Below are 27837 nucleotides of genomic sequence, written 5' to 3'. Positions count from 1 at the left end.
CTCATGGAGCTCCTCCGGTTTCATCCTCCAAGATGAGGATGACCCTTCTGCCTCAGTAGTACTGGAGCATCCACGTATCACACGTCTCTTACATTGTCTGCTTCACTGCTTGCTCCCCTGCTCACAGATGGGTGCTTCTCAGCAGCAGAAATTAAATTCTACTGGATTACACCATAAAAAGAAAGGCAGAAATTGAAAAACTGAAATTGCAAGCCTTCCAAGGCATCCTTGGCTTCAGATTTCATTTCAGGCTGATTAAAATACTTTTGTAAAGATCAAAAATGATGCAGCATGACATTTATTTCCTCACAGATTATTCCTTTATCTTCTGCCCTTGTGGGACAAACTCATCATTTTGATCTAACCCCTGGAAAGCAGGTAAAAGGTCAGCAACTATGGCTCAGAGGTTTGAGTGGCCCTGAAATTGATCTGGGCTGAAGTTTAATAATTCCTATTCAAGAACTCTATCAAAGTTCACGTTAATTGTCCTTCTTCCTTTGTCATGCTTTAGATAATTTGGGAAGCAGTGTTACCGCTGCTTGAGAATTTCTTCTGCTGGAATTCTGACATTACTTGACACTAGCTAACATACTTTGTGAGAATTTTCTTAATTGCATGCTTGCTTTTCCTTTCCCTCCTTAGATGCTTCTCTGACAAAAATGTACCTGTAGCAAGTTAAAGTAAGTGAAAAACGATCATTATTTTTCCCCAGTTCACTATGGAAACGATTCTAGCAGCTGAAATACATAGGACTGATTAGGACACTAAAATACCTTTGTTACGTAAAGGGTCATCACATCTCAACTCATCAAGAGGGCAAATGCTGATATCTCCTACACTATAGAGATGAATGAAGTACTTTTTAAACACTACACTATTTCCTACACACGACTGCCCAGGATCAAGGACCTCATCAGGCCTTGCCTTAGTGCCATACATCATCCCAGAGCAAACCCCCCTTTCAGCCTGATGTACTGCAGAGGAGAAATTCCACAACTTCATTTTTTCGAAATGTTTCAAAGAACTTCACCCTCTTTTCATACTGTAGCAATTATGGGGAAGGAAGCACCACTATTAGAAGACGTCCACAAGTTCAGGAACTAGTACAAATGCCACACAGTGGCCAACAGGCACTTACACCCAGCTATTTACAGGAAGCAAAGCTCTTAAGCAAGCTTTGTGAAAATGTCTTTTATTCATATGCTTTTATTTTTTAGCATGAGCACTTGTCATGTTAGTAACAATACCAATTATTAAGTTCCATAACAAATTCTATTTATGTTATAAACAAATAAGCATCTATTTTACATACAGAAGTGTTTTGCATTTAGTACAAAATACATTTTGTTGCCCCATCAACAGAGAAATCCAGGAAAGGTATTGCTATCTTGGGTCTTTACAGCTCAGCCAACAACAGCCAAGTATTTTGTAATCAAACACACAAACTACTGCAGCTCCTGCCTTTATGGCGAGTAAAGCAGCACATTTTGAATCCGTATCATGGGCTGCAATACTATGCATCTTTGTTTCACACATAAAAGCATTTCAGAACTTTCAGTTCTATTTGAAAACAGTAAGTTCTAAATGAGAAAGGAAGAATGTTCTATTAGATCTTGTAAGAGATTTACAGGTTGTCACCACTGACAAATATTCATTGAAAAGCACATTTGCATAGCTACAAATCCCGCAGCACAATTATTTGGTTAGAATTCCTGGTTAAACGGCCAGGCATTCAGGGTACTCAGCGTTTTAAAAATGCCATTCACTCCTTACCATCTGCTCATTAAAATGCCTTTACCACTTCTCAAAAGGGATGGCACATCGCTGGCAGCAGAGCTGGTTGGTGCAGCCCAGAGGGACGGCCTCCTTGTTTGCAGATCCCAGTGCAGGCTGTAGTGGAGGGCAGCAGGAAGATCTGAGGGCTGTGCAGAGTGCTAATGCTTTTTTTTTTTTTTTTTTTTTTGCTTTTACATAGTAGTGAAATAATAGAAGAAATCATTTTTTTCACTGGGAAAAAAAAAAAGGTAAGTGAGAGCTGAAGCTTACTCATTAAACCTCAATAAACCCACTTTCTGATCTGTCATCGCAGATTATGACAATAAAAGAACCAGAAAACTAAATAACTCATGCTTTAAATTTCATTACTGAAGGAAGTTTTCCTGTAGCAAAGGCAACTTCCTCTCATAAGACAGGAGGTGGTTCAGCAACAAGTGTGGAGTAAATTCCATTTGGATGATAAGTCATCTAGCTCTCCAAGATGCAAGTGTCCAGAGCTGGATGTATTCAGGACTTTGCAGTCAAGCCCTTGTTATCTTTTCCTCCTCTGCAGTCCTTTTTCACACAGACAGGTTTTTGGACGCAAAGCTGTTAAGGAAAATTGAGTGCTGTTTTAAAAATGCTCCTACATCAACAAAGTCACAGACTAAAAAGAGGAAGAAACATTCTCATTTCTATTTCTATCCCAGAGCGAAGGTTACACTTCTCAGTACCACATCCCACACTGACAGCAAGCAATACCAACTACTTCCTTGTAGAAGAAAAGATTTCAGAGTGCCAGACTGCAGGACAGCGAACAAGTAAATCAGTGCAAGGAAGTAACTCTATAATCTGTTACTCCACCTCTCAAGGGACAAAGAGGAGCTTTTACATGAGATACACAAATTTGGTGCTCAGAAAAAAGGCAGAAGCTGAACTGGATCACATGGGTACCAATGACTGCTGTGCCATTTCAGAACAAAGCACTGACACCTGCTCTTTCTTGTAGTCCATCCTTTCCTTGACATTTTGATTATTTTACATGAACAGCCTGGCTTCAGAGACTAGGTGTATCATCACAGGTTTGGGATTACGCTTAGAAAACAGTATGGATACAGAAGAAAATGGATAATAGAGGATGAGGCAACAAGGGGAGGCAGAAATGCAAAATGTGAAAGTAAAGATAGCATAATTAATTCCATCTTTCAATAAAGAAGATGGACTGACTTCAAAGGGACAAAGACTTTTTTCCCCCATGAAGACAATTCTGTGGAATCACTTCACTGGGAAATCTGGTCTGAATTCAGAGTCGACTCTGCTCTGGTTAGAGACCTCCTGAGGTCCGCCCTCCAACCCAAATCATTCTATCAACCTCTGCAGCTGATAGCATAAGTGTTTGGGAGGAGACCCTGGGCAGATATCAAAAAAACAACAAATCCTCAGCTGAAAACCTCACAGTAAGAAATGAGAGCTCACCCATCTTTAAGTGACAAAAGAAAGCATTCTTCACTAAATACAGGGCTTGTCTGCACTGCAACTCAAGATGTCATTACAACAGGCACAGAGATGTGTAGGATACTTTTGACACAGCTAGTGCTAATGTATTAATACTCAAGCTATATTTGCACAGGTAATGGCATTTGAAATCCTTCTCCTACAGAAGTGTTATTAAAAGCCATCAAATAATTTCTGTAGCACTTTCCAGAGAAATGAACTAGAGAAATTGTCATGCTTGGGGAAGAAAAACAATCATGAATGTACCAGCTTGGCTGAGAATATGTAATGTATTTAGGGAGCTATCCTGAGGAATTTACAGTGAATGATTGGGACACTTCAGACTATAAATACAATCTATTATTTCTCCTCGGGAAAAAGAAAATAAACAGGCTGTCTTTTTAATTATCACTTGTAAGAGAGAAGAGACCAACGAGACAGGCATCTGGGATTTTCATCCTAGTTTCATATATCATGATTTTTGATTAGCTTGAGGAGCAACAAACAGGTAATTCTGAGGCACACATCATCTCTAAAGCTGCTTAAAAGGCCAGTGGGGATGCAACAAGCTTATTACTCCAAAAGCTATCTTTGGACCTGTACAATCACACTGGTTTCCAATTGGTCTTCAGCCAGTTTCTTTCCTGAAGACCTCTCTGTATGTGTTGGTATGAGCTACGATTACATGTCACATAAATCTTTGATTTATAAGATCCACTTTCAGATTTAGATACAGAATAAAAATCCAGAGCACGATACGCCATGTTTGCCTTCCTATGAAAGAACCAAATTAGAAGAGAGGTGCAAATCTCCCTTCTTTTCCCAGCTGGGTCTATAACAATGTTTACTATTCATACTGCTTTTGTGGAATGTGAGCAGAAGAAAACTGTAGAAGATAAAACCAACCTGGATCAGCCACAGCCTGCTTCTTTTTGCTGTTGGTGACAATCTGGTTTTCATTCATCATTCGTACATCCTGATCTTCCACGTGATTGCTGAAGAGATTAAAATCAGTATAATAACCAAAATAGTCATTTTGAAAAGTTTCAAGAGTTACAGAAAAAGGTTACCAAGTAAGTTACTCAGTTCAGGAGGTTACACACACCTCTATGAAATATATATATAGACTTATGTAACGTTCCTATACGTTAAGCTTAGGAACATAATATGAGACTACCTAAAAAAGAAAGGCATTCTGCATCTACCTGAAGTATTTTTTAGCAGTCTAATGAGTGGTGTGGGTTGCAGCAGGCACACATTCAAATATCAACATCATATTCACTCTACAATTTCCTTGCCTGCCTACACAGTTTGAACCACATTACCCAAAGTGAAATTTTACAGTAGCTCTGTATAAAGAGCCTAAAAGCCCTACAAAAGAACTTTGCACTATTTTGTAATGTTGATACAGTAATTATTCATGAAAAATTTATGAACTAAACAAAATTCATTTACTGTGACAAGCTTTGTTTGCAGGCCCCAATTTTAATAATTTCTTTCTCATAAAGAAATAATAACCTCAAAGTTAAATTAACCCCATTACAGAAGAAGCTGTGAGCTGAATTGGAAGTTAAAGAAATACTAATCAGAGAAAACAAAAAGTAGTCTGAACTTTTTCTTTTCTCTACAAATAATGCACACAACAGGGTTCCATTGGAGAAAATGGAACGCCTCTCCAACAGACATAGTGCAACCAATACTGAAGTAAATCAGTATTTACACCACTGATGATAATATGAGAGGGTTCATGAAATACTGAACGGCGATACACGAAAGACAATAGGTCAAAGTTAGAGGTACCAACTTGCACAAGATCAAGAACATCTTTTAGAAGTAGGGGTATTCTTCCAGCAGATAGTAAGAGATGTGTCTTCTACTGCCAAAGAACCCTGTCCTTCAGAGGGTTAGAATGAGAGAGGAAGGGAATAGAAGACAAAGACAAGGAACATTGCTGTACAGGAATTCTAGAAGAAAAGACTGTGTAATTTTGACTGGAAAACAGAAGCTGCAGTGTGTATGACCAAGAAAAGATACCTCCCAAATCTAATCCAACACCGCTATGCTTTACACGAGTACATGCAAAGGAAGTCGCATGAAAAACAGCTCTACAATTACAGATGAAGTTTCTCTGCTTTCAGTAAAATAACTTCCCTTGAACAAAGATGCTTGACTGAACAAAGTAGATGTTCATTTCTCCTTCTCCTTCCTGTATCCCCCTGAAGAATTTCTCAAAACTCACATTTTCATTCCAGTAACTTTTTCACTTCAAAAACCATCTACCTCCAAATTTCACCATGACAACACAGCTTCTTGTAAAAAATGTAAGCCTAACACAGTTCTTTCGAACAGTAATAATCTATTTCAACATCTGACAGTATCAGTGGCCAACAGCCAATGCTTTGGAAAAACATAGGAAATCCCTACAAACAAATGTGAATTCCTACTTAGAGTCAGGATAGCTTACATTCCTTCCACTTATTTTTAAATTTTCTATTGTTTCTGAAGTAATTGCTTTGCATTTTTGGATGCAAAACTGTCACCTTTCTTTCAAGTAATGCATATTTAAGACATTCTATTTTTAACGGTGCAATGTATAAAAGTGCTTATTTCTAGAAGACATCAGTTTTTCCATCTCATTTAAAATACATTTGTCTTTCAATCTTTATTCTCCGTGCTATGGACTGTTTCTTAGATCCTACCAGTCCTGATCTTCTGAACATATTTTTCACTCCATTTCCATCATGTTTTCTGTGAGGTTGCCAACTTGGTGGCTTCAGTGGGTTAGCCCTGAGAACCAACCTCATTTTTCATTTAAAGGACTTTCCTCTGATACCAGATGCTTCTTCAAAAATTTTTGGGTTCTGCCCCTCCCCCATGTCATCTCATTGCAGTTCACCAATTCTTCTCTAAGGAAAACCATCTTTTGAAAACACATTCAAATGTGAATCAATAATCCTGAAAGTGTTAAAAAGTAGTTAGAAATCAAGCTAGTACTTTTGTCCCAGAATGTAAAAAGCTACTGGTTATTTACCATTAAGTGAGACTGAGTATGCTTTAGAAGGGAATTCTTCATAGCAACATGTGCATTCCTGACATCAGTCACATGACAACATTTTCCAAAAACAAGACACTTTCAGACAAGATCTACTCACATACCTAATTACAGTTCTCTTCTGATGGCAAATCTTCTCATCATCCGTAAAGAGAATGGTGTGATATGGAACTACTGGATCACAGGTGGGTAGGATGCCTGAAACTACATGGTTCACCATATCCAGAATCCCATTGTACACAAGCAAGTCATCCACCAAAAGCTAGAGATAATAAAGAAACTTAACAATGAAAAAAATCTAGGAATCAGGTGCTGCTTTCAACAGTCCTTTCAGTCAATTAACTAGAAATCACTTTGGACCAATTGTTCCATAACTCCAGTCCTCAGTTTAGCTTTTGTCCCTAAACCTTCAATCTCTCTCCTCCCATTTTGTCTTCTCACTGATGGTGCTCAAGAAGCTTTCAAGTAGGTAATTAAAAATGTATTTCATGCTTTATGTAACTACTCTTCTATCAACTGGAGTAAATCACTCTTAGATTTAGGAATTAGTGAATCTCATCCCATTTCAGCTGTCTAAAACTTGGGTTTTTAGTTTGAACTGGTGTTACAGACCTGCTCCATAGCCAGTGGAGAAAGGAAAGCATTATTCTGTTAAGGCTATTATCTGAAAAACTGTTCTTTCCTTGGACAAGAAACAAAGGACTATGACTAGCACAGGTTAAGCATTTTAACATTAAATGCAGGGTTAACGAGATGAATACTATCCATTCAGATCATATAAAAATCACATTCTGGTAAAACTGTGAAAAAGTACAGCAAAAGATACAAAATGCATACAAAAATTACTTACACCAAATTCCTTCACACCCCTCTGGGGTGTTTTGGCATAATTCCACAACTTGATCATTGACACAGTGATAGGTGCATCGAAAATAACATATACTCTATTCACCTGTAAAAAAGAATTCATTTATATTTTAGAGGATAAACCCCCCAAAGAAAAAAAGCATCTCATACGCATTTCATCAATTTGGTCTGTGTTTGAAGATACAGAGCTATAGGGCAGATAACTGATGGTAAGGGTTTCAATTCAGCTATCATTTCTGCTGATAATTCACAGATGTTCCTCTTCTGCACAGTTGCCCTCTCAAATGTATATACAAGTCATCAGAAGAGGATATTTGCATCTGAGCTTGTCATCTTGGACTGCTAATCAGTTAGGGGAGGAGCAGAGCAATATCCTTAATGAGTATTACATCAACAAAATACAGATGTGCTTCAGCACAAGAAAAGCTGACACATGAATGGAATACACCTTATTTGCAACGCTAACATTCCTCCCATATCCCCTAAGAAAGCTCTACCACAAAACCTGCAACTTCTGTGAGGTACACACAGACAACTCTCCTGATGCTTGCCAAACAACTACTGCTCGAGATATTGCTCATTTCACTTTTTGCACTGAAGAAAGAGAGGCAGATGTGATCAATGGAACTGTTTGCATCTCCTTTCCCAGAAGAAAATCTGGACTATGATGTCTCATGACAATTATTGGTGTCACAAATAATGAAAAATTTGATGGAAAATCCATTCAAGCAAATAAACAAAGTGACAATCAGTGACAGAGTGACAAAGAATTCTAACCACGCTTACATTAGTAATAGATCTGCAAAAGACAAAAATACTTCAATATTAGAAAGGAAAAGAAAGTCCATTATAAACAACTTTCTTAAAGCATTCAAATTTTCCAATGTAGCAGAGTTTACACAGCTTTCTAAGTAACTGGAACGTCTCTCAGCAGCCTGGCTTTGCAACAAAAGCATGGAAGTTGGCAGAATTATATGGATCTTGAAAAGGTATCATTTGCTACAGTTTAAGGACAGAAGGGTCCATTGCTTCCTCATCCCTCCTACATTTCACATACTATCCACTTCCCCTTTTAATACCAATATCTTACCTACAGTTTGGTGTCAGATTTGACACAAAACAATGCACAGAACCGTGCTAGAATCAGGCATTATTTTCCTTTTATCAGAATGAAGTAACCTCTCTGACAGTGTTTCCATGAAGATGTTAACATATGCCAAACAAATCCAGCTATCAAATCACCCATCCCCGATGTTTCAATGGATATCTTCACATCCAGCCAACATGCAGGACTCAAGATGTTTGAATGTGGGCTGTAGGAATCTCAAGCATTACACAGACCTTCCATTTCCTCACAAAATGCAAAGGGTCAGTCCTCCAAAGTATAATTAAAATTTTAATCTTAACTATACCCAATGCATTACAACATGAATTATTTTCAAAATTGACTTCCTCGTTTTTAGTAGTCTAATTAATAACTGTAACATATGCAGTAAGGGTTTTTCCAACAGTAAGCTGTAAAATATCACACCTCAGCCTTACATTTTGTCACTTTCATAATCCAATCTTCTAGGAAATGAATGCATCTTAATGATACCCAAAACAAGACCATGAAAAAAAATGTCCTCCCAGAAATGAAGTCAAAACTCATCTAAGTTTATCTACTTCTCCTGTTTAGATATTTGGTCCCCATTATTTTAAAAACATGCTGCTTCTAGAAGGGCTCAATCACTTGTAGCTTACAAAACACAAGCAGTCTTATGCAATTTATGAATTTAAATTCAAGATAGGTTAAAAAACTCTACTGTAAAAAAACATACTGGCTTTTGTAAGAATTAACTTATGATCTCAGTTCATTCCCACTTCACAGGTCTTTATTGCACAACACAGATTAAACTCCTTTGTCAGTAATACTTTCACAGTAACTGAACACGCACTAGAAATCCTTCTCCAGTTGCACCATGGAGATACAAGGAGTTACAAAGCTGGGAAACCTATATCTATACTGCTGTGGTCTGTGCAGTGCAGTAAAGAGAAAGCAGAATAAAGAGAACTCCTCCTGACAAGCAGTTGTTTAGCATAGCTTACTAATATCAAATTGACCTCAAAGTTATATATTCTTCCCCCTTCCGTTACACTTCCAGCCATATCTGTGCACATCAGTAGAATGAGATGATAAGGGAAAACGTACCAAACCAGGAAGAAGTGGTGCAAGCCACATATGTCTGCCATCAGTTGTGTTATTTACGCCGTCAATGAGTTTGTCTGGAGTTCGGATATCTCCAGATATATCTTCTAAAACGTTGACACTATCTGGAAAAGCAGCAATATCTGAAAAAATAGCTTCAGCTTAAATAACCGAAAGGGACATCCCCAAAATACCACGTGTAAGAGCCTGTGCCTCTCCTTTCAGATTCCACGAGGAAATATTCTCCAGTACAGCAGTAAAAGTTACAGAATACTCCAAGCACTTTATTTAAGATAGCTGAAGAACTTGGGAGCACATTTTTAAAAGCAGGAATGCCCTTAGAGATTCTGGCACACAAGATTATTTTTAAAATAGGAAGAAATTAACTAGCAGCATTTCGCTTATTTTAAAGCCCATTTTTATGACTTCATCAATAAAGCTTCCTTATCAGAAAAAGAAGCACTGCCTAGGGAATTTTTTGTGCAGTTGTGGAAACTCATATGAAACATATCTTAAGAAAAGCATCCCTGTAGACAACAGTCACCTTTCTGACCAGTTTTCTTTTTTTTTTCCCTTAAGTTCCTCAACGTTTGTGATAAAAAGTAACTGTTCAATAAGGTCTTCTTTCATTTCCTCACATGGGAAGATTAAGTCCTCTATTGAAAAGGCTTTCTAGGGTAAGATTTTTTTCCCCAGGAAATGCTTATGTTTAAAAATCTATGTTAAAGGCATGTATAGAAATAGGGATGAATGGCACTGTCTTCAGAATTATAAGTCCCCAGCAATCCAGTTTGAGGGACAATAACTCTCACTTGTTTTGCCTTCTTAGAGGCTAGAGTCTGTATGTACTTATAAAGAATTTAAGGAATGACACAGAGATGATTCTGCAGCTTAGGAAAAACTTGCTTCAGACTTGGTAGCTGAATTATCACATTTAGTACAGCACTTGGACAAATGTGCTTTCTGGGATCCTGATATATCTAGGAGACATTGCTGTACAAGCAGATACAGATGTCTATTCCACACTTACTGAATTATCTTTACCTGGCACTGTATTGTACTGTAAAGACATGAAGAATAATATAAGCTAAGTCAACGATCCCTTGCTTTTAAAAATTCTGTTAACACTTATCAATTTCCACATGTTTCTTCTCCATCATGCACCATACAAAATATAAATAAAAACGTCACTCAGAAAAGAGCTTCTTTTTTCAGTGTAATCTCTATTAATTAAACAATGAGGATCCCATTAGATACACAGTTCACACAGCATCCATGCTTTTTACCCTTATTTTAGCTGATACAGAAAACTGAAGTGCAACTCTTCAATAACTCTGATTACTATGTATCTTGCAAATGTGTCCTGCGTTCCCTCTACTGGTTACCCATGAACACTGAATCAAATTCAAAAAGATACTGTTTTCAGTTAGTAGGATTTGGTCTCCATGTTCATCAAAAAACTCCAGACCAGTCAAACCAATGTAGTATGGATCACCCCAGCTTGTTAGAAGCTGAAACTGGAAAACAACTAAGAAGGAAGGAGCTGTTAAGGAAAATTTGATACTGATATTCTCTGAATAAGCTACATTAGACAAAAAGTTTGTCATTTCTGTTACTGATAGCACACACACAAAAATGAAGCCCTACGGTTGAAACAACTAGGCAAGAATCTCTACATGTTGTTCACATGTAAGAATGCTCATATTACATCATCAGCTGCCAGAAGAACATATAATCTTTTATTTATTTATGAGCAGGCATCCTACCTCCCTATTCTGCTACCTATTAATACCACAGCTCCTATCCAGAGCCTTTATTACCTTCCTACACCTTCTGATTATGCCTTTGCTCAGTTTTGAATTACATGAATGATAACTAGCCAGAAAATATTTCCCTTAACTGAATGGCAGAGAATATAATAAGAACGCGTGCCGTTTGTTTTTCTAGCAGAGCACCTATTTTTATCTCTGAAAAGACACTGATTTTCATGAAACTGTCAGGAACTTCGTAATGCTGAGATCTCATTGATTCCAAACATGGTTAGGACAGCCTAATGGATTTAAGAGGGCTGTCAGGTAGATGGATGGGACAACAATAAGTATTACCACAGAAGGCTATGCTTATTTACAAAAACATAAGATTAAAGAGCCAGAAACATTAAGAAAATATTACACAGTTCTGGTCAACACAGTCTTAATAAAGATGTAAAATGCAACAAATTTCAAAAGAACAGCACTGTGAACATTCAAAGATATGCAAGAATACAGATTATTACTAGCTTTGACAGGCTGCCAGGATACTGTGCTAATGGGTTTCTAGCTCCAGTTTTCACGGATTCTAAAAGGTGGGAAGAAGTGGTACCAGAGCATCTGACTACAGGTCACACCTTCGTATATTCTGTTTCATTTATTTATTCTCAAGTCATATTTAACAAATGCCTTTCTCGTCATATTCTTCACATCTCATTCATTTCTTATAGCATGGGAAATTGTATTTAGAACTACTGGAATTCATGACGATGTTATACCGAATACCTCAGTTATGTACTAAGAAAATGACAGAGGAGGATACAACCACATGGCATGAGTGGTGCTTCATAGTCCATACTAGCTTGTTCCATTCTCTTTGAGCCAGTCCTGCCAAAATAACCAAGACAAAGTAGTTTACTTATGTACTCTTGGCTCACTGAGGAAAGAACAGAACAAATTAAAAAAAAAAAAAAAAGAAGCCATCACATGTACCTTTCCCCTCCAGATTATGTAGCTGATTGTCTTCTGATCTAAATAAAACATTCCATTTCATCCAGGTGTCTCATACAGATTTGGTTCAAAAGAGAATACAAGCACTGAACAAATAAGAGTGGTTCAGATAGTAAAAATATGTTACTGTACCTCCTTTGTAATCTGTTCATCAGCTGGGGCTGCAGATAGTCAAGGAAGAGAATTTCTTGGGCAAAGTCAAAGTGGCAGTTGCCTGGTCCCTTGCGGATAAGAAAGCCCTCTGGTGGGGAGATGCTGTGACCATCCAGCATTACGTGGACTACCTTTGCCTCGTTTAAGAAAGAAAAATCATAACATAAATCCAATGCAATGCATTCACTTCAGAGACTGGAACGATTGTTCCTGTAATTTTGCAGTATTTGTTCCATTCTTCTATAGTGTAACATCCCTTGGCAAAAGGAAGCCTAGAGCAGCAGAGCCCAGTCTGCAACCCAGTGCAGCTCAATACATCACAGCTGATACTACCTATTGAGATTGATGCAAGTGGCAGAGCTTAGGATTTTGGAGGAAAAAAAAGATAAAAAAATAAAATACAAATGATTGGAAGAGCTCCTTCACTGCACCTCCAGAGACCTCAGTAAACTGAAAATCTGTGGGCTGCAGGAGAACACATGTCAAGAGACTACAGACTCAGCTTTTAAGTCAGCATATGTTGCAAAGGTGATTTGAGGAGATGGTTAGTCGCTCATCATCCACCTGAATGCAACAGCAGATCAGCCCTGACTGCTCAACCCTGGCTGAAGAGATCACATAACCTAGTGATCTCTCATGAGCAAGCCCTGTTCTGTCTCTACCATGTTTGTATAAAACCTCTGTTTCACCATTCTACTCATCTGTGTGGCAGGTAGCATTTGGACTTTTCCAGGATCCTGCCCACTCATCCACCAAGCAGTGCTGTATATAACCTAAGGGCATATGAATAACGAAAAGGTACCTCTACCAGGCAAAAAAGGATCAAGCCACAATTATGTCTCAGATGTGTGCACATCTGATATAAACTCTGAAGGTTAAACCAAATAATTCAGCCATACCTGGATCAGAATATGAAGGAGTTCAGGCCCCTTCATCCTCCCCCATTAACACCATCTGGAGCTGTGTGCATGATCACAGTCACATAACAACTCCATCATGCAGCAACAATTATCACTGCATTTTGCCCTAAGATATGTTAAGTACAGTCTCCTGTTAATCAAAAGTATTGCACTGAATATGTCACTAATTACTGCTTAAGGAAGGAATAATACCTGGAAAATAGAACAGGATAGCCTTATAACTGCCCCTATGATTGCAGTCTGCTGATTAATGGACTGAATGAGAATAGATTCCTTTAGCTAGCATAAAAGACTTAATTTAGTCTAAAGGTAATGCGACTCAGTTCTGTCATCTTCAGATTTTATACTTACTGATGAATATATGACTATTTGAGAATAGTTTTGTATGGAAATATGTAGTTCTCATGATCTGTTATTATTATTTTTAATAAAACATAAGCAATATTTACTTTGAGATGTTAATCTGAGAACAACTTAACACTTCAGGTTTCCCACAAAGCCTGATACTCACAGCAGCTTTCATATTTTTGCAGTTTGCCATTAATTTTTTGTCAATTACCATTTCGGTGAGTTGCAAGTGCAACAAACCAGAAGTAAATCTTTTACAGAAAGTTTTTGTTTGTTTGGACGTTTTTTGTGCATTTTGTTTGTTTACAAAATCATTTCTCAATTTGAAAACTTGAGGTACTGGACTGTGCAAGGTGCTTGCTTCACTTCCAAAGAGCATGAAGATAAATTAGGAGTGAAAGCAGCAAGCAGAGGGAAATAACTATTGCAGGTTTCATCCTTAATAAGCCTGGGAGAAAACAAAGGAAATACACTTTGTGTATAAGAAATTCTTCTGCATGGTACTTTCCAGCTGAATCAAGCTGCCAGACTAGGGAGAGGAAATGAAAAATCCACTGAAATACACTTTAGTTTAGAGAACATGTATTGAATGGGAAGTCTGGAGACTTAGAGATGAAATCTTACCTATTACACCACAGATGCTTATATTTATGTGCCCTTTACAGCCCTCATTTCTAAGTAATTTTCATCATCTGAGGAGGCACTCAACCATCACACATAGCATTTTACAAATCACATAACAAAGCTTTCATAAGGTAATTTTTCATAGAGCTGGAAATAGCATACAAGCCTTCATTTTGACAGTTTACTGCCATTACCCTTTCATTCTAAAGCTGTGAATAGAATCCACCAGTCTACAGCTGCCTAGCAAATCATTCTATCTCATGTCCAGAGACCGTTTCTTAGAAGAACAGCAATGTTTGAAAAACAGATGCCATGATACCCCAGGTCTATGGTCTAAAGCCTCTTGACTGTGGCCCAGCAGATATCCTGCATCCTCAGTTTTTCAAGTATGTTATTTTATTCGTTCTTTTACAGGATTCATCTGTTACAGCATTTTAATGGCACTTCACTGCGGGACTTAGAGGTGAGCTGCCTGCACACTTACTTTGTCAGACTCACCTCCTTTGCTACCTTGCAAAATAAACTGTAAAAATACACCTTTCTTCTTGTCTAGGTTTGTCTCCAAAGACCAAATTGCATGTTAAATAGCCAAATCCTTGAAATCTTTTAGCCCTTTTCATAGCTCAGACACAAACACACACTCAGAAACTTGATTTTGTTTGAAAATTCATGTACAAACACTTCTCCCCCCTGTTCTGCCTTGGGAAGACCTGCTCTTATAATGGGAAAGCAAAATATTCCCCATCACTACATAGGCTGCTCTTTGTATTACATTATGCACACAGAATCACAGTAAGATTTAAATCAGAAGGGACTTCTGCATGTCTCCAGTCACGACTCCTGCTCAGAGAAGCCTGCAAAGGTAAATCAGGTTGTTGTGGGTCTCTCAAATTGACTCATCCCATCACTGCATGCTGCCCCAGTGCCATATCACTCTCAAGGAGATAAAGGGGAGAAAGTCCTTTAAGCCCAATCATCCAAATTAACTAAGCAATATTACTAAAGAAAACATGATTACCCAGGGGTATGTTTATATGATAATGCTCCTGAACCCTCCCTTAAGTCAAACATGTTGGGTTACTGCATTATATTACAAAAATGAGATGTCAAATGTTAAAGCCTCTATAGGAGTTGTGGCTAAAATGAAAGAAGTCACCCTCTGAACCTCTGTGAGTCCTTGTCCAGTCTTCAGCATTTTGCAGCACCCCGTGCTTGAACTAAAAGAGGCCAAGGCCAAACTTCAGAGAGGGAACATTCATTTGTGAAAGGTAAATTTACACAGAAAAGTAGTTCCCCAATATTTATTACTATCTAAAACCATAGAATCCTCAGAGTTGCAAGGGACCTCTGCAGGCAATCTATTTCAACTCCCTGGCAGTGAACAGGGACAGCACAACAGACAACCAGGTTGTCCAGGGCCTGATCCAGCCTCACCTTGGAAATCACCAGGGACAGGGCATCAGCCACATCACTGGGCAACCTGCTACACTGCCTTACCAACCTCACTGTAAAATATATTTCCCTTATATCCAAAATAAATCTATCCTCCTCGGGCTTGAAACCATATCCCCTTATTCTATCGCCACAGAACCTGCTAAAGAGTCTGTCTTCTTCTTCCTTGCAGCTCCCCTGTAGATACTGAAAGGCTGCTATCAGGTCACCTCACAGACTTCTCCAGGCTGAAAAACCCCTTGCACAGTCTTATGAATTAAAGTTGGAGGCCTGGATCATTCTAGAAACTTCCTGGAATTTTTTGTATTGTCTCTCTGTAGTTTCACACACAGGAACAATTTTCTTATCTACTAAGAAAATTTTAAAAAAGCAAACTGGAAAATAAGTGAGGAGGTACACTGTGCAATTTTATCTAACCTACATCAGCCAAACTGTTTGAAGATATCAATTTTCCAAAACAAATGTTGAGTCCCAGAGACTCTTGCTTCTTGATAACTGATTGATGAGCCTAACATTCATCCATGTAAATTCATCCATGTTAGCCAAGTATAGCGTTGCCATCACCTACTGCTTTCCATTGGATTGCTTGGGAAGTACACAGATTTCAGGTACCATAAACTCTACCATAGTACATAATTGAAAAATGAAAGCAAATTTGAAAACTGCATTGCATGCCCACAGAGATAGAGCCTGGGGGTTTCATTGTGCACATTGAAAGACTTTTCATTACATTCCTAATTTTATGAAGGCTTACCAAATCTCTATTTATCATGTTACCAAATGCTACCAATTAAGCAAATAGTTCAATAGCATTTACAGTCAATTGACTAAATATTAATTTTATTTTAAGTGGCAGACTTCAGAAAAGCAAGATGCTCAAAAACAAAAGGATCCCCATAGTCAGAGAAAAACACAAGTTTATACACAGATACTGCTTTCTTCAACTTATCTACACCAAATTGCTGTTGAAATGCCCCCTGTTCTATCATTCCTCGTGCTGCAGGAAATAAAGAATCATATGGGAGACTTAAATACCGGATAGTGAGAGGATACCACTTTGGAATCATATATCTTGAAAGTAATATGTGCTACTATGTGTCTCTTAGAAAAATCATCTGTGAAGTTTTCTTTAAACTGTCTCTGGCTTTTTTTCAATATTTGCTGTTTGCAGAGACAGAAATGCATTATACCTGCCACAAAACTCAGACTCAGACAATCTAGAAAGATTTATGGTGTTCCATTAAGGCAGCTATATTCATTTATCACAGTACCAATTTTCCAATGCACCGCTGTATATTTTTGCTGGCAGTGCTCCTTTTCTTTTACTTACCCCTCTATAGGTATCCTCTGGAGATTTATTATAGTTCCAGAAACGAAGCCCTGCAATACTTTCACTTTTATCAAAATGGATTGTGAGTAGATGATTTTCTCCAAAAGAGAAAGGAATGAGCCACATATGGTCATCCTCAGCTGTAATATTAGTCCCATCTATTAACCTACAAGGAGAAAAATCCATTAGTGACAGAAAGGAAAAGCCTGCTCCTCTCATGAAAACAGGTGTTTTACTAGGTGTCAATTTTCCTCTTATTTCCACTTACCAATTCCATTATTGTACCTATGTGCATGCAACTAAAAAGCACATTAAACATAAAAAGTAATACAGAACTGCTGAATTAAAGATGCAGTGGCTGGGGGGAACAACATTTCCTTTAGTTGGCTCTGTTTGAAGAAAAACAGAAAAATCCTTTGGTTTTCTTCCCTGAGCAAACAAGCAGAGAAAAGCTCATTTGGTACCTCTGCACCAAAATTACTAAAGGCAAAATTCTCAGTCCCAGACATTTTATAACTTATTAATAGAGGTCCATGCCTAAACTAGTTTATCTGGCAGTCAGCAGCATATTTCTACACTGAGCATGACTGAGATGGTATCTGAAGAGCCCAGAGATGGAGCAGAGTTTGTTCACATCCTTTATCAGCTCTCATTAGGCTCATTAAGGAACAGCCCTTTTTCCCACCATTCTACAATATGACAACATCTTCTCCTAACAGCACACCTCAGACTGACTAGGTAAGTTCAATTCCATTACTTCCCCATTTTGGAATCCTGACTTTTACCAGAAAGTATGATATACAAAGAGCTAAGGAGAAGATTACTCAATTGCCCTACTATAATTACTTTTGTACACTGCCCTATGTGCATACTGTTTTTAAGTGTAATAGAAGAACGAGTACCAGATTTGGCAGTTTCTTCAAGAAACAGATATGAATAATGAGTCTTTCACAGAGGAATTGATTAGAGAGCCCATAAGAAAGAGACAAAACTTGACTTAGTCCTGAACAGTCAATACTACACAGGACTCATTCCAAATGCTAAGTTGAAGAGCACTGAAGTGCTCAACATGCTTACAGAAATATCAAAAGCCAGAAAAAAAAAAATTAAGACCCTTTGTCTTATGCTCAAAAAGGCTCTCAAGTAAAAATGAACCCTGTTAAAAAAAAAGAAGGCAAGAAAGCAACAAAATAAAAGCATTACATGTATCAGACAGGATATTATGGATGTTGTATTTGAAACATAGAACAAATTTATCTCTCTAAGACAGATAAAAGAAAAAGCAAGGACTTAAAAAAAAATTAAATAAAATAAAAATAGAAGCCAGCCCGACTTAGTGGCAGGATAAAGAAAGTTATTACAAATCATCTTTCACCAAAAGTCATGATCAAACAAACTAAATCAATAGGATCATAAACTCTGAATGGCTAAATGTACATGCACATGCCAAGAAAGAATATGTAGGCTAGCAAGCAAAAGGCACCATAAATAAAAATCCATCAAACATATCAGGAGCAAAAAGCTTGCCAGAAATTCTGTAGGATCAACAGATGACTAGGCTTAAAAAGAGCACCAGAGAAGACACTGAATGAAAAGTTAAATGAATTCTTTGCATCTGGGTCCATCAAAGCCTCTCCAGACTACACCACCAGAGCCTTTTCATCATGGGGGATCTCATGGGAAGATTTCTTTGATCGTGATGCCTACAGGAGAGATTTTCTGTACATTATATACATACATAATTTGGGGAAGCAAAGACTTCATTAAAATTATAACAACAAAAGCTGCAGAATTTGAGAGCAGCACCTACACTTGCAATTCCCTCATACATTCTTACTCTCCGCTAACTTGAAAGTTTTCCTTGCAATTATCCAGAAATGCTGCGTAAACATTACTCCATATGCACAGACAGATGCTACAGAACACACACAAAAAAAAAAACATCTGAAGAAATTACTTGTTATTCCACCTATTCTCCCCTTTCACTACTTACTTTTCTAATGTTCTAGAATCTCCTGTATACTCTGGAAGATCATTTAAGTCTTGGGGTGAAGCAGAAATCTGTTCCGTACTTATTTTTAATGCTTGGCCATTCTTTCCTATCACTTCCAGTCCAGTCAGTCCAAGGTAATGAGGATCTCCCCAAGTCGCGGTAAAATTCAGTTGCAGGCCTATGTAAAAGAATATACATACAATATACACATATACCTACATGTGTACGAGTTTAAAGCATGGGCCCAAGCCTCCAAAAGAGGGTAATCAGCATCAATTTCACTGGTACAAAGCAGATAAAAAAATGAAACCAAAAAGCAGAACAACAATGAACGCTGCTACTTACAAACCCACATCTCAAACACTTCAAAAGCTGCTCTTTGTGCCATGGGTTAATACAGAGCACTCACAACAACATGGATAAAAGCACAGTGAAATGCTGTAGCATTTACCTACATCATTGGGGGCAGAAGGCTTCTCTTATCTCTCCTAAGCGAGCCAGAAACCTAGCAATTTGCTCTGAGTGGGGTCTGTCACTGCCATTAACAGCGCTATTGGATCTACTTACTCTCCACTCTGTGACCCTTTAATGCACTAAGTCCAACTGCTCATACTCTGGCACAAATAACAGCTCATAGTCTGCCTCTGAACCCACTTCATTCAAAGATCAGACTCAATTAGCACTGGCCAGCCACATGACCTCACTATCCTAAATAAAGCTAAGTAAAGTGTGGTAGATAATACGTGCATCACTGTTTTCTAGTGATCAAGATTATCATACATTCATGGCTGCCTACTTGCCAACAGTTTGAATTTAAGCCAAAACTCCTTCCATTCTGTACTCAGTATTGTCCAATCAATTACTGCTTTCTATAACACAACTTCTATTGAGCTAAATATTTATTCTATACTCCATATATACACTATATAAGTGCAGTTCCCATTAATTAGCACCACGTGTTATTTGTTTAAATAACTGTATATCCTGCTTTTGGATAGTTCTGGTTTGCTTGCCTACCTCCACATAATAGTGCAGTAACTGTCGTAAATCTGTGTTGGACTTTTAGTGGGCTGCTGACATCTTGTTCACTTGTAACTATACTGCTTCCAATCAACCATGTTATCAAGTGTCTCATTACTCAGATTGCAGAGTGACAGTAATTCAATAATACATTTAAGTAGTGACATGACAGATTTTGAGATTATGCAGAAACAGAAGACCTATTAGTCTGAAGGCTATCCGTTATCTTTTGCCATCTAGGTGACTATGTGGACTTATGTAAATTCAGTCTCTCATAAATCCCATGAGTAGATTGCTTAGAGAGCACCAATTCATAGATACACTGAAAGAAGATGTGGTTTATTATTGCACTGAATGCACTAACTTCATGTTTAAACTGTACCCGTGGAAGCATTCTAATGGCACAGCACCACTGAAAAACAGCACTGTTGATTTCCCTGCATTTCCAGAAATTAAAAAGAAAATACTGCACCAACATAAAATTATCTTCAGGTCCACCTGTTTCACACTTTCCAAAAAATATAAAGAGCATATACAGATACGACAAGCAATATTCCAGTCTGATCAGATTCCATAAAAATTCACCACTGTAAATTTAAAATATTTCATTTCATACATTAAATGTAGCCCAGAGAGAATCAAGTTGGACAATGTCTAATGAAGCACCGATAGTCATGATGCACTGTAAAACAAACAGCATTAGAGCTGTTAAGCCATCCAGCCCAATTACCTATAAATAGCAGTAGCAATTTGCATGAGACTAAGTACACATAAATTCACTCGGGTGTTGAGATCTCTTCATATTTGCAAGGATGCTAAGAAGTAAAGAGTTCTATTAACTGACAAGCTTAGAACCATGGCTACAGTGATATTAGCTACTATTCCCAAGGCCATTTCTTATTATAGAAATATGCAACAGTTCTCAGGCAAAAATATATAGGCATATATACTTTTTTTTTTCCAACAGACTGGGAAAAGATAGGATCTAGCAGCTATCCACACAAGGTTAGTATTCACATTCTGAACAGCACATAGGCAAATTCTACATAAGCTAATGCAGAATGGAAGGGACCTCTGGAGATCTAACTCCTGCCTATTAGATCAGGTCTCCCAGGAGCCACTCAGTGGAGGTATGAATGCCTCCAGGCCCTCAGATCTCAACAACTCTGTCAATCCCTATGTCAGATTGCCCTCAGGGTAAAAGGGAAGCTACTCTTTTACCACAGCTGGGACCTTCTCCATCTCTTTCTCTGCAGGAACTCAGTGGGAATCAGGATTTCTTTGTTTGGTAGAGACAAGTTAGCCCAGTCAGCTAGTTAACAATATCTTGTCAGTATGAGAGACTGCATCTGCTGAGCTCTGAATTGCATCCTCACTATCTGCTTCATCCACTTTGAGAAATGGGAGGAGGGAAAGGCATCTGAAGTTCACAAAAATGTAAACTGATGACAAACATGTATATCCATCTATAAGCTATGGATGAGCTTCATAGATTATAGGAATAGTCCATAGATATGTGGCTGAATAACTGTATTGTGTATATTTACACAGAGTACATCACAGGTTGCCAATTGCTTTATATGCACCAAGCCCAACAAGCCAATTTCCCCTCTGCTGGCTCAAAGGAGCAGAAATTGGTACTTCTGGGCCATTCAGAAGCTCTCTGGAAAATAACCTGAAGTCCCAGAAAGGGTGGCAGTTTTTTGAGCAGTATCAACAAACCAAGTGCTTTCAGTACAGATGCAACATTCTGGTCTAGTTTCTCTCTAGGTTTTCTATTGTCAATCTGATCTGAGAAAAATCAGTCTAAATAAATATGTAGGATTGGAAGAGAATTACTTGGTAATGGACACAGCTACCACAAATCCCATTCAAGGACTAAGCAAATGGCTAGTGTTATTTTCTAAGATTAAATGCCATCTGTTACAATACAGTGTTCTAAATTCCACAGTAAAAACAAACAAACAAACAAACAAAAAAAAAAAAAACACAACAAACTTCTGCCTTAAGTACTCAATTACTCTTCTTTATTCCAGACCTGACATCTGCCACAAAGGTCTGCACAAACGACAAATCAGATCCTCCTTGATAACATTAGCAGGGGTAGGAAGCAGCATACACAGAAAGTGAAAGAGAACAAACTTACACTTTCCAGTAAATATTCCTGGTTCCTTGGGTGTGCAAGCAGAGACAGAATCCAGCAGGACTGCCTGCTTTTGCACCTAAAAAACAAACCAAGATGCGCAATGAACATGCAGATGATATGTATTTTAGAGACATATGGCCTATACAATATACTTTGTTCACATGGGATTTTTTGCTAGTGCATATGGGAAAGTTAAATAGGAGACTCCCTAATGTGGGCTGATTCTTCCTGGAAAGTCTGAAATTCAGGCACTTTTGTACCTGCAGACTGCCATTAGCAAATGACACATAGCATTGCCAATATGCTGCAAATGTGTCACAGAGACAAGAACTGCAGATGGAATTGCAGATGAAGTTAAGCCCTCACAGAGTGCCATCACACAGTTTCAGTCTCTCCAAGAAAACCACATCCTGCAACACACAATCCACACAAGATGGAAAGATGGAAAACAACTCTGCTACTAAGGTAACGTCATAGAACACTGACTCCATCTTCGAGGCCTCATGCTTTTTTCTCAGAACAACTTTTCAAGACCAATCTGGTAATTACAATTTAAAACTCCATTGAATATCAAAATCTGTGGACTTAGTAAAGGTACTGGTTTTATTAAGCCTTCTCTTGCAGACCATAAAAGGTGGCTTATCAGCTCTTTTCTCCCTATTCCTCATTTCTCGGCCACTCAGTTCCCTCCATTCCATTACTATCCTCTATCTTTTCTTTCAGATTTAGCCTAATTTTCTACTATTTCAACACTCCTTGTGAACACTGACCTACTTATGTTCTCAGATCCTTATAGTAGAACAAAATATCATCACTGTATGGGAGTTAATGGATAAGAAATAAAAAGTAGAAATCATTACCAAGCTCCTAAACATGATCATTCTGAAATGGTTCCCTTAAATGAAATCATTGTTAAGGAGATGAAAAGACAGATGACCATAGATAATACTGACAATAATGTAAGATGCCTTGCTAAGAGCTGAAAGTCAGTGCAGTAAATACACTTTCTTATCCATTGAAGATGTAACAGCTGGAAAGGGTTAATGATCAACAGGCAGAGACTGCTCAAACCCAATACTAGTTTGAATGATGATGTTACACTGGGGAAGACAAATCATCTAGATTCATATCATTCTGATAGCATACGCATCCAGAAAATCTGTAAAGAACTTCTTTACAGTGAGGGTGACGGAGCACTGGAACAGGCTGCCCAGGGAGGTGGTGGAGTCTCCTTCTCTGGAGATGTTCAAGACCTGCCTGGATGCCGACCTGTGCGACCTGGTGTAGGGAACCTGCTTTGGCAGGGGGGTTGGACTCGATGATCTCTGGAGGTCCCTTCCAACCCCTACAATTCTGTGATTCTGTGATCTTGATGGTCCTAGCATGTACTGAATGACAGAGAGATCAGAGGTTCATTTGGAATAGCTATTGCTACTCCACTGCTGATTCAGCACATTTCGGAGTTAAAAAAGAAGAAAAGCATCACAGATGAACAGTGAAAAGAGAAGCAGAATCTAAGTAAGGATCAGGGAGTCCACGTCTGAATTTCTGTAATGAAAGAGGCCCTGGGTGAATGCTAGCAATGAACAAGTGATCAATAAATGGAAGGTGAACCTCAATTTGTGTTGGTGAAACCCCGCATTACACAAAGCGTCCAAACAGTTTAAGGTGATGCAAGTGAAGATGGAAACAGTTAATGGTGTCACTATTAACTTGCCACTATTAGCTATTAACTAGAGGAGTCAAAGGGTTAGAGTCTCTGACTTGAGACAGCAAGACCAGAGCATTTCCCTATGTCATGAAAGCCAACAGAATAGGTCAAGATAGACCACCTAGGCCTGAAAACAGCACAAGGCTTGTTAGGAACCTCATGTTAGGGGTACTTTAACTGAACCAGCTGGAATTTTGATTCTGTTTTGCATCTCCTCACAGTTGTGCAAGAGTGTCCCACTGAACAAGATGTCCTCATTGAAGAAAGAGCAGGTGCTCATCAACATTGCAAGAAGATAGAAAGCAGTTTAAAGACTACACCATACCACTTTAAGCTGAAAATCAAGCAGGACTGTTGCTCAGTCACTGGGCCATTAGGATGAAGTGAAGCAAGACTGCAGTGCATGAAAATACAGCCCTCCTCCAGCAGTAAAATATCTACTCTATGGAATAGAAAGGAACACCTTAATGCTGCAAAAGGGATATGGATTTGTGAAGCTGCTAGTTAGAAAAGAGGAAAAAATAAAGGAGAACTTGTGAAGATATAAAATGACATTATACTAGATCCTATCCCACCTCAGCTATTTCATTCGAGGAGAAAGAAACAAGCAAGCGCATACTGTGTGGAAAATAGGGGAAAACAACATTTGGAGTGACGGGGAACAGAACTACTCATTACATGAATAAATGTAAGGTAAAAATCATTGACAGTGGTATAAATCTTCAGGAGTACCCAGACAAAAAAAAACAAACAACCCTGTACTCTCTGCTCAAGTAAGTAAAGAAAAAAAAAAGAAACGTACGATCCCTTAAAGCCTTCCTGGTAGCCTCATTAACCAGAGAAAGCAAACTGTGGAAGAACTTCTGGGCTTAAAAAACTCCCATGAATTATTAAGCTGATGAAAAAAAAAAAATAACTTCAAAACACAGATAGCTTTATTAGTCCTTCTACAGTTTTACAGCACCACAGAAATCAGCGCCTCCTATTTCTACCTCATATTTCAGAAAGACACATTTATAAGAGTACTGAATGCAGAGAACCCTACCTGTTGATCCTCTGTTCTTAACCCTGCTTGCGTAAAAGGTCTTTCATCTCCATCCCCATCAGCTGTTGTTGGCCTCTTTAGCTCTTCTTCACACCTCAGAGAGCTGGCATTCTCCATTTCTCCATCATATGTCTCATCATAACAGTATATAGCTTCAAGAATATCATCATCGGTACTGAACAGTATTGTATCCCCAAAGTGCTCTGGAGCTGAAGGCAACATATGGAATTAAGTTGAGAAGCTATGTAGAAGAATATTTAGAGTACTAAAAAATGCTATTCAGTCTTTCACATTTAATCTACAGCGGTGGTTAAAGATAATATATGGGGAATAGGAACTGACTACCGAGACAGTTATGTTCAATTTCAACCTTAATTGCCCAGCAGACGAACCTTGAAGATGAGAAAAAAAGCTTATCACTTTCTCCAAAATATCTTATCTGTGAAAACTAAAAAACCTGCAACTTACAAATATCTAGTGACTATCTGAGGTTACTGAAATATGATCTTAAGACATCACTATGAATAAAAATTAGCTCTATATGCTACTAAAATTCACAACATCATTACAGAATGCCTTAGATAGTTTTGCATTACATTTTGAAATTAAAAGGATTAAGTACTATATAAAATCCCCAATCTGCATTGAAGAGTAAAGAGATAACAAACAAGATAAATGTATTTGTTTATATTGTGCTGCTGCTTCCACAAAGTAAGAAAGAAATGATAGCATACCTCCAGACAAGGTTCCCGAAGCCTTAGCAATTTCTCCTTTAAAGATGCATTGTTCATCTAACATCATTATAATGTCTTTCACACCCCTAAAAGAGTGTATGCGAGATTTATTATAATTCCAAATCCTAATCATAGCTACTTGACAGGGATTCACAAAGTCAATAAAGATAAAGTGAGGTTTTCCAGGGGTAAACGGTGCTAGCCAGAGATGCATATCATCCTGTGTCAGATTTACCCCATCAATTAGATTGGTTATTACTCTGGGATCTTTGCCATAAGCTGGTAAAATATTTATATCAGGTGGTTCAGCTGTTATTTTTGAAATCTGAACAGGCTCTCCTTTAGAACTGAAAACTTCAATTCCATTAAGACCAACATAATGTCTGTCTCCCCACGTTGTTCGAATGTCTACTACTAAGTGCTGCCCATAAGGTAAAACGGGTATTTTAAAATCATTTCCATCATGTGCCTCCACAGAATTTTCTTCTCGCTTTTTTGGTGGTGCTTGTACTCCCTCTTTTCTCATGAGATGATGTTCTCCCAGCCGGTTGATTTTCTGCTGATGGAGAAACTCATCGAAGATATCCCCTTGAAAATCCATGTTAGAGATTCGGCCACGATGGGAGTAATTAAACTTCACCAATGAGTTCCAGGACTCCTGCAGAGTGTGTTCTTGTTCATTGTGCCACTCTGCTCTAGATGTGCCAACTTCCTTGATAGACAAGTCCTCATCTGAAAACAACATTACATATGCATTTAACATACTGACACAACTGGAAGCAAACCACTACAGTAGATGTTCCAAGAATATGGAACAGTAGATGTTCCAGGACTATGCAGGTCACATTTGTGTTCCCCTGACTATGAAATTCTGTTATATGAGAACTTTTATATTGCCCCTCTGTTATAAAGGCTATATGTCACAATTTCCCTTTCCATTTAGACATAATGAAAATAATCACGTTAATATTAAAAAGCAACAATAAACAATAAACAAAACTACAGTTTTAGAGTGGCAATTCTTGACTTAATACTTAAAGAAATTCATGTTTATGCAAATCTCATAATTTAAGACCTTGGGCAAGACCCCTGGAAAAAAGTCCCAGAGATACTCATTGGGTGAGTATCAAAACGTACCATCTGTCTGCATTTCTGCAGGAGGTCTGTCAAACAGCTGGAGCTAAACTGTTTAAGTTCCTAAAGCATTACTGAGAAAATCCAGTGCTTCCTTTTTCAGCAAAATAGGAAGAAATAAGATAAGAAAGTCCATTCCATGGAGGGGATGGACCACCAGGAAGGGGTCAGAGAAGCACAATGAAAAACAAACAAAATTATTCATACAACTCCTCTGCTGCAGATGCAAGCTTTTATGTTGACAGAAATCAGAATTCTTACGTGTAACACTTTCATGTAACTTTAAAAAATATCAATCCAACACCTTAGGTACAGTGGGTTCCATAGCAGCATTGATATTCAAACCTAAAAATGCATTTGAGAAACCCTCAGAATGATGGTTGGAGAGATACAAACCTAAAGATTATTTTTAGCAGGCCTGACGAAAGAAAGCATAAATACTGCTTGAACTTAGCGTGGTAACTTCTATACATTTAGCATCAGGTGTACACAACTGCAGGCCCTTTTCAGCTGTTGCCACCATCTTCTATAGCCTATCTTCAACTGCAGTTTCTGCTGCCACTATCCTGCATAGGAGATGTCTTCCATACAGGTTTCCTGCATCTCAGCCACCCAAGCATTACACCTGTATTAGCAATCCTCACTGCTGAGCACTATTTAAATACAAGAGAAAGACGAAGAAGGAAAGAGCTCGATGGAGGAAAGGTAAGGACAGGAATTAGGAAGAGGAGAGATGAGGAAGAACAACGTAAGAAAGAAGGATGAGAAACAGAAGAGACTATGAAACAAATGCACTGCATTTGCTCTACTTCTGCTAGGTACAGTAAAATAGTGCAACTCTATTCTGAACACACAAGAGGCTGTGGGAGAGGCAGGACAGTTTGGTCCAATTCTCACATCTGGCAGAAGGAAGATACAGAGTGCTCAGGTGGTCTAAGGAGAACTGCTACACTGACAGCGCTCAAAGCAAATACAAATAATTAATCAGCAAAAGGGAAAGTATCTCAGCCACGTGCACAAGAAGAAAGGTGGGGAGAAAAGAAGTAGGTTCAGCATTCAGTGAGGATGAGGCGAGCGCTGCATTCTACACACGTAGGACCCAAATGCTCTTC

At 38.3% G+C, this 27837-nt stretch overlaps 1 protein-coding gene across 8 annotated transcripts in view; it reads right to left on the bottom strand.

Annotated features, from left to right (window-relative positions):
* Nucleotides 1-768: 768 nt before the first annotated feature.
* Nucleotides 769-27837, bottom strand: part of LOC125700689 (katanin interacting protein) — a 56187-nt gene continuing 29118 nt past the window's right edge. For 2 of the 8 annotated variants that reach the window (XM_048961768.1, XM_048961772.1), the window contains 13 exons: nt 25592-26323; nt 24858-25066; nt 22102-22177; nt 18936-19113; nt 16943-17108; nt 12248-12405; nt 11928-11992; nt 10774-10884; nt 9360-9511; nt 7152-7253; nt 6406-6563; nt 4156-4244; nt 770-2364 (listed from right to left, as the gene is read on the bottom strand). In XM_048961768.1, coding sequence (XP_048817725.1) covers nt 2309-2364; nt 4156-4244; nt 6406-6563; nt 7152-7253; nt 9360-9511; nt 10774-10884; nt 11928-11992; nt 12248-12405; nt 16943-17108; nt 18936-19113; nt 22102-22177; nt 24858-25066; nt 25592-26323 — 2252 coding nt within the window. In that variant the 3' untranslated portion in view covers nt 770-2308. Of the gene's footprint in view, nt 2365-4155; nt 4245-6405; nt 6564-7151; nt 7254-9359; nt 9512-10642; nt 10885-11927; nt 11993-12247; nt 12406-16942; nt 17109-18935; nt 19114-22101; nt 22178-24857; nt 25067-25591; nt 26324-27837 lie in introns of those variants that run through there. The other 6 variants (XM_048961766.1, XM_048961767.1, XM_048961769.1 and 3 more) reach the window with 5 other exon arrangements.

Source organism: Lagopus muta, chromosome 15 (genome assembly GCF_023343835.1).
Source record: "Lagopus muta isolate bLagMut1 chromosome 15, bLagMut1 primary, whole genome shotgun sequence".
In the NCBI taxonomy this organism is placed as follows: Eukaryota; Metazoa; Chordata; class Aves; order Galliformes; family Phasianidae; genus Lagopus; species Lagopus muta.
Note: the sequence above shows the minus strand (reverse complement) of the source record. Positions and strands in the feature narration are given on the sequence as shown.